We start from the raw sequence: 8,094 nt of genomic DNA, 5'->3' as shown, positions 1-8,094 counted from the left end.
AATAATGCATAGATTAATTGTAAATAAAGTACATGAATATGCATCAAAGTATGTATAAAAGTGTATATAATCTACGCACAACACATCTCCAGACTTGAACCTTTGCTTGCCCTCAAGTAAAATGTTGCAATCTAAATTCATGTGCTCTCATAATGTATCATAATCCGTAGTACACTTATCTAACTCTGTCAAATAGTTTCATTGGTGAGTATGATTGTGGAGTAAGTAACCCAAGTATGGCCTAAACATAAGTTCTTGTGCACGGTGCAATAGCTCTTCAAATTTCAATCTCTATCCTAGTTAAGTCATCATCTAATTGAGTTCCTAACATTCCTGGTGATAGGTACTTACCTGCTACATACTTGGTTTATATTCCTTAGACTACACAAGGTCTCAAAGGATTACTCAGAATTAAGAGAAACATAATATTTATTTCCCCAGTAACCTAGCTTGGTCTCAAAGGGGTAAATTGTTAGTTATCACTCACGATAACTATTTTTTATACCTTATTCATATGTTTTTTTTGGTTCTTTGAAGGTGTAGCACTAACACAAATGTAAGTATAATACAAATGTTGGGATTTTATTTTTTTTTCAAATGAGTTGACATGATCCAAGGTCATCCAATAGCCAAAATGCAATCCTGGAAATCACCATGGGAATCAAAGTACCAAACAATTCTAATGAATCATGACTATTCTAAAGCTATCCAATATCCAAGATTTAGTGAAGTGAGGTATGATCCTTAAGGTTATGCCAAAACTCAAACTTATCTTCATACAATACTTAGCTCATTTCATGCTACTAGAGATTGAGAAGAGTGGTATATTAAACATACTAGCATTATATCCATAGCAATATGAATCAAGAAATGAACGTGCTAACCATTTTTCTATTACAAAATTTAGCAATAATGTGAGAAATGACGTTCTCGACATGCCACAAGACAATTTAAACGACAGTCGAAATGATGATCAAAACAAAACAAGCAAACAATAATAAGAATGTAAGCAAAGATGCAACCTAACACTAAAATAAGCAAAGCAAACAAAAGTCTAAACACTACAAGAAAAACCCTCATAGATATCGGTGGAACAACAATGATTTTAAGCAAAAATTGATGTCATTGAGTATTTTACACCAGTTTTTCCAAAAACCAATGTCTATGAGCGCTGATTTTCGCTCATAGACATCGGTTTTTTAGCCGATGTTTATGAGCGTCTTTTTTTTCGTTAATAGACATCAATTTTAACAGCGGTTTTTAAAACCCGGTGTCTATGATAAATAAAATAATTTAATTTTTTCACCCATACTTAGCCAAAATTTACAACACTTCCCTCCAAACCTAAACCTATATCGCGTCGTCCTTCCCCTTTCTAAATCGACGCCCCTTCCTCTCCCGATCAAGATCAACACACGACTCCCTCCCTTGTGAGGTCTGTGGAAAATGACCACATCCACATCCTCTTTCCCCTTCTCTTTTCCTCTCCCTTCCGTCTTTGCCCTCTCGCGGGTTGCTCCATCTCTTAGGGTTTCTTCTCCTCATGCTTTCTGGTTTCTGGTTTCTCCGTCTTTTCCTCATGCTTCATGGTGCTTAGGGTTTCTGCTCCTTCGTCGTCTACACATTTTGCACCTCGCCTAGGGATCTTTCAAATGACGACGTCCTCGACCGCTTCCGCTCTCATTCTCGCCATCATCCTTCTGCTTGTCGCCCCCTTGTCACCTGGGAACTGCGCATCGACTGGAGAAGGTAACGCTCTCTTCTTCTCTTTCGGTGGGTCGGGGAAAAATCGGAGCTTCGCCACGGAGTTTGCCCTCTATGGCGATGCTGAGATGAATAGCTCGGAGGTGAGGGTGACGCGTACGGTGAACGAGAGCTCCGGGCTTATGATTTACTGGAAACCAGTCAGATTCTTCAGCACCAAGCCCTGGTTCTCTTCTTCGTTCTCGTTCTCTGTTTCGCCCGGCAATGGCGGAGGCCTAGCTTTCTTTTTATCTCCGGTCAGCGTTCCCTTGGAACCGACGAATGGCGACTGGTCTAGGTTATCGACCAGTGTCGTTGCAGTGAAGTTCGTGATGACAGCAAGCCTCGTCGAAGTCGATGTTGGCGGAGAACTTTTGACAAAAAGCAGTAATCTTTCCGACGATGGTTTGCTTCTCATCCTCAGCAGAGGAGAAAAATTGCATTCTTGGATTGATTATGATGGAGAATCGAAGAGAATAGAGGTCAGGCTTTGCCAGGACAAGGATCCGAAGGAAGCAGCCCCTTCGATCTCTCACTCTATCGATTTGTCTTACATGTTGTGGAGGGAGGCGTCCTGGGTGGGTTTATCTTCCTGGAGTGGCAATTCTATGAAACATAACACAGATATCAATTTTATTCTTTAGTTGACTACTTAATGATCAATTTTCTAGGTTATTTATGGGGACACTGACTCTGTTATGGTACAATTCGGTGTGCCTTCTGTATAGGAAGCAATGAAGTTAGGAAGAGAAGCATTAGAATATATTACAGGAACTTTCATAAAGGTATCCGAGGGTTGAGACATGATTATTTGAGTTGCGGATGTCTTAAATCATGTGTTTCTTTAAATTTCTATTACTTAGTTTATTATCAACTAGATATCCTAGCTGACATTGTAAACTAAGGGTATTATAGCTAGATATCCTAGCTGACATTTTTAGCCTTAATTTTAAATCACGTTTTATTTTCTTTCTTTATTTATTTACTATGAGGCAAATTTTTCATCCAAGAATATATAGTGCATATTCTCAAATTTTGTTTTTAGCCTCTGTCCTAATTTTTTTTAAACATTTTTTGAAGCCCATTAGGCTTGAATTTGAAAAGGTCTATTATCCCTATTTGCTAATAAGCAAGAAGAGATTGTTGGACCCTGTGGTAGTTTTGATGTGATCAACCAAGTTGGTTAGGTCCTGCGTTATATTTAATCCCTATGTCTGAGTGTGCAGGAGCTTAGGAACACAGGAAGTCGAGCGGAAGACGCAGCTAGCGAGAAGGACGGCACGGGAAGGGAGCCGACGGGCTCGGTGCGTCCGAAGGACGAGAGAGCTGCGGAAGAGTACTCCGGTGGGCGTGAAGAGTGTGTGCGGCGTTCGAGGGACGATAAGCCGGGACGGAAGGCTGCTCGAGGAAGGCCGAAAATTGGGTTCGGGTGAGCTCTATTTCGGTTGGCCACAATCACCCAAAAGATCGGAGCATCGGAAGTCGCAACAAGCTGGAAACAAAGTCAAAGGAGCTGAGCTGCCAGCTTGGAGGTGCCTCCAACCTGACTGGAGGTGCCTTCAGCCTGATTGGAGGCGCCTTCAACCAGTCAAAGTGACCGTTCTGCGCGCGGATAAAGTTTTATACGCTGACTCCCATGGAGGCGCCTTGGACCCTCGTTGGAGGCGCCTTGGACCCTCGGGATAGAATTTCCAGGACCTATATAAAGGCCCCTGGAGCTAGGAATTCAACAACAACTCAAGCATTCAATCTGTAGTGTTTCCTAGCAATAGTTCTGAGCTTTTGAAAGTGTAAAAGGCTTCTCCACCTTCAGCAAAGGAGAGTTTCTTTCAGTGCGCTTCTACTGCCCTGGATTAACAACCTCCTTGGTTGTAACCAGGTTAATTCTTCTGTGTCTTTCTTTTACTGTTTTATTATTTTGTTAACTATTGCACTAACTGAGTTGAAAGTACGAGGAGGGTATAGTTACTTTTTGTTTTCAGCAATTCACCCCCCTCTTGCCAGCCTCCGCTGCACCAACAAGTGGTATCAGAGCCTGATCGCCTCAGTAGGACTAATCGCCAACTGAAGCACTACGATCAAGACGATGGCCGGAGCGAACATTCATCCCCCGAAGTTCGACGGAGACTTCGCCACATGGAAGCGCAAAATGGAGGTATTTTTTAAAACATATTTTGATATTCTTATTACAATGAAATATGGTTTTGCAACGCCGAAAGACAAAGAAGAAAACACATGGAGCAAGAAGGAGCAAGCCGATTTCGTCGCCAACGGAAAGGCAGAGTTCCACCTGCTTAGTGTGCTGCCGCCGCAGGAGGTAAATCGGATCGGAAGCTATGACTCAGCGAAAGATCTCTGGGAGAAATTCCTGGAGCTTCACGAAAGTACTTCCGAAGCGAAGCTAGCGAAGCGCGACATCCTCCGGAACCGGTTAACGAACCTCCGGATGAACCAAGGCGAGAATCAAGGAGCTGATAACGCAACTAACGAACCTTGGAGAAGAGGTAACCAACCGGGATTCTATCTGATACACGCTCAATGCATTCCCGAGAACTCCAGAGTGGGCCTCCTTAGTAGATGCGTACTACATCTCTAAGGACCTCGAGGTAAGTACGTTAGAACAATTATTTTCAACTTTTGAACTTCACGAATCTCGAGTTTCAGAACCCAACGGAGCAGAGAAGACAAGTCAGAACATTGCCTTAAAGGCAAAAATGAGCAGTTCTAACTCCGAAGCCTCAGTCGACGAATCCGAAGTGGCACTACTGGTAAGACGCTTCAATAAGTTTTTTTGTACTAATAAATTTAAATCGCAGAGGCATCATCGAAAGAAGAGGATAGTTCGTTGCTACAACTGCAACGAAGAAGGGCACATCAAGGAGGACTGCCCAAAATTGAAGAGAAAGGAGAAAGAAAAGGAAAAGTCAAAATACAAGAAACCAGAACCCTCCAAGCACAAGAATCTGAAGGCTACCTGGTCAGATTCGTCATCCTCCGAATCGGAAGTCGAAGAATTCTCGGGACTAGCACTGATGGCCAGTCATCAGCTAGAAGAAACGTCCAGCTCAGAGATGAGCATCGACGAAGGGGGAGGAACATCAGAAGAAAGCAGCATTGAAGGGGGAGCGTCACCAGATCAGGTAAGTAAGGTACACAATATAACCCCGACTCAATCGTTTAGATTTATTAAAGCTCTTTCTAGAGAATTAGATAAATTAGAAAAAGAAAATGAAAATTTGAAATCAGAAAATGAAAATTTGAAATTTGAAATTGAAAAATTTAAAACTGATGCATGCTTAAAGATAAATGTTTTTCCAAAATCAAAACTTAGAATTTATGGAAAATTAAATTGGTATATAAGAAAGCATCAGGGTCAACTTAGGAAAATACCTAAAGATTATATACCCCCTAAGTTTTGACTAATCCTGTTGGAAGGAACCTTTATTGGGTTCCAAAATCTGTGCTGAATTAATTTTTTTTATTTTAAAAAGTTAAAGAGAGAAAAATTAAACATTGAAATTCTTTATGAAAGCTTTGTCTAAGGAAGTGGTTGTTGCTCCAATAACCAAGAAGGCCTAGTGTCTCGCCACGACCGGGAAGCTAAAATATTGAAAGAAAATGTTTAATTAACTTTCTGAAAAAGCATTATACAAGTATTAAATAATGCTTTGAAAGTTTATCAAATATTTGTTAAAATAAACAAAAATTCCTAAGAAAATTTTTTTTCCTAACTTAATTTTTGTTGGTTAAAATTTTCTTTTGGAGAATTCTAAAAGTTCATTTCACTTGACTTAGAAATTTTTTTTGGGGAACCGTTAAACATTTACTTAAGATTTTTTTTTCTTAGAAAATTTATTTTAACTTAGAAAATTTTCAAAAAAAAAAAAAATTCAATCTTACTTGAAAATTCTTAAGACCCCATTTTTGCTGTGATCAAAGGGAGAGAGAAAAGTACAAGTTTAGGGGGAGTTAGAAAAATTTAAAATTTTCTGTTATTATTTTTATAAAAAGTGTTGCAATTTTACTAATTGCAAAAATTATTCTTAACTTGTTAGTTTAGTAATTTTTTCTTTAAAAATTACTGTTTATGTCTATTTTTAACCCTAACTTGAACTTGGGTTGATGCACATCAAAAAGGGGGAGATTGTTGGACCCCGTGGTAGTTTTGATGTGATCAACCAAGTTGGTTAGGTCCTGCGTTGTATTTGATCCCTGTGTCTGAGTGTGCAGGAGCTTAGGAACACAGGAAGTCGAGCGGAAGACGCAGCTAGCGAGAAGGACGGAATGGGAAGGGAGCCGACGGGCTCGGTGCATCCGAAAGACGAGAGAGCTGCGGAAGAGTACTCCGGTGGGCGTGAAGAGCGTGCACAGCGTTCGAGGGACGTTAAGCCGGGACGGAAGGCTGCTCGAGGAAGGCCGGAAATTGGGTTCGGGTGAGCCCTATTTCGGTTGGCCACAATCACCCAAAAGATCGGAGCATCGGAAGTCGCAACAAGCTGGAAACGAAGTCAAAGGAGCTGAGCTGCCAGCTTGGAGGCGCCTCCAACCTGACTGGAGGCGCCTCCAGCTTGAAGGCGCCTCCAGCTTGAAGGCGCCTTCAGCCAAGCTGGAGGCGCCTTCAGCTTGATTGGAGGCGCCTTCAACCAGTCAAAGTGACCGTTCTGCGCGTGGATAAAGTTTTATCCGCTGACTCCCATGGAGGTGGCTTGGACCCTCGTTGGAGGCACCTTGGAGCCTCGGGATAGAATTTCCAAGACCTATATAAAGGCCCCTGGAGCTAGGAATTCAACAATAACTCAAGCATTCAATCTGTAGTGTTTCCTAGCAATAGTTCTGAGCTTTTGAAAGTGTAAAAGGCTGCTCCGCCTTCAGCAAAGGAGAGTTTCTTTCAGTGCGCTTCTACTGCCCTGGATTAACAACCTCCTTGGTTGTAACCAAGTTAATTCTTCTGTGTCTTTCTTTTACTGTTTTATTATTTTGTTAACTATTGCACTAACTGAGTTGAAAGTACGAGGAGGGTATAGTTACTTTTTGTTTTCAGCAATTCACCCCCCTCTTGCCGGCCTCCGCTGCACCAACAGAGATATGCTGGATTGTACTGGACAAAGCCTGATAGTTTTGACAAAATGGACACAAAAGGTAAGTATTTGAACTATTTAATAGTTATTGAAAAAACATGATTTAGTGGCATTCAATTTCTTAACAACAGGCATCGAGACAGTAGAAGAGACAACTGTTTGTTGGTAAAGAATCTGGTAAACGAATGCCTACACAAGATACTAATTAACCGAGATATTCCTGGCGCAGTTCAATATGTGAAGAACACAATTTCAGATCTTTTAATGAATCGTGTGGATTTGTCTCTTTTGGTTATAACAAAGGTAATTTCCAACTGCAGACAACATTACCATCTCGGTGATATAAGATCATATTTTAACATTTGTGTATGAACTCAAGTTTTTCTACCTTCTTTGGCAGGGTCTGACCAAAACTGGAAGTGATTATAATGTAAAGTCTGCACATGTTGAGCTTGCTGAAAAGATGCGAAAAGTATAGATCTTATCTGTTTGTTATCTTGCCTTAATTTAGAACTGATTTTTTCATTATTTTTATCCTTGTAAAAAAATAGAAAGGTGACAAAGATAGATACATTGAGAACATATACTTTTAGCATGGAAAACCATTCATACCGAATTGGAGTGTCTTGAAGCTTAACTTGTAAAGTTTCTGAAACAGCAAGAATAGAGTTAATAAGGATTCATCTGATTAATGCTGTAAAAAATCTTTCACTTCTTGTATGAATGCAGTCCTTTCACTTTGATCCCTCAATTTGTTATCGAGATTTTGAAGAGAGCTATGACCCTTTGTGCTAAGGCTTATTTGTATAACACATCTTGTCAATAAGTGTCTCCTTTATGTTATGAAAGAATATTCAGCATGTAGTTTGAAATAATTGAGACTTTATAGATTTTAGTACCATTTCCTTGATCTAGGGTTAGAACTAGACTAATGGCAGACAATAGTCAGAGTTACTTAAGTATTGTTCTTGCTCATCATAATGTGCACACTGCACTATCTATGTTTTCCCCTTCATTTGATGTAATGAGTTCTCTATTGTCTATGATCACATGGTCCTTTATTTGTACTCTTTATTAATATAAGTTCTTATCTCAGTATCCAAAGTAATGAATAGATCAATTTCATAACAACATTTTTCTTATCTAGAAATCTCATTACTTTTTTGCCTGTATAACTACTTACCATTGTGTCATTACAGGAGAAATTTTTATTGTTTCAGTATCAGATTAAGTGCTAAATTTTTATGGCCTCGTGATGCAATGATATATCTTG

The 8,094-nt window shown here is 40.0% G+C and overlaps 1 protein-coding gene across 1 annotated transcript; it reads left to right on the top strand.

The window, feature by feature from the left end:
* The first annotated feature begins 1,652 nt into the window (after positions 1-1,652).
* On the top strand, positions 1,653-2,471 carry LOC122043682. The gene is made up of 2 exons (XM_042604282.1): positions 1,653-2,321; positions 2,415-2,471. The coding sequence occupies exons 1-2, from the start codon at positions 1,653-1,655 to the stop codon at positions 2,469-2,471; spliced, it is 726 nt and encodes a 241-aa protein (XP_042460216.1).
* Positions 2,472-8,094: the final 5,623 nt, after the last annotated feature.

Source organism: Zingiber officinale, chromosome 2A (assembly GCF_018446385.1).
Source record: "Zingiber officinale cultivar Zhangliang chromosome 2A, Zo_v1.1, whole genome shotgun sequence".
In the NCBI taxonomy this organism is placed as follows: domain Eukaryota; kingdom Viridiplantae; phylum Streptophyta; class Magnoliopsida; order Zingiberales; family Zingiberaceae; genus Zingiber; species Zingiber officinale.
The sequence above is the reverse complement of the archived record's forward strand: the minus strand, read 5'-3'. Positions and strand labels throughout refer to the sequence as shown.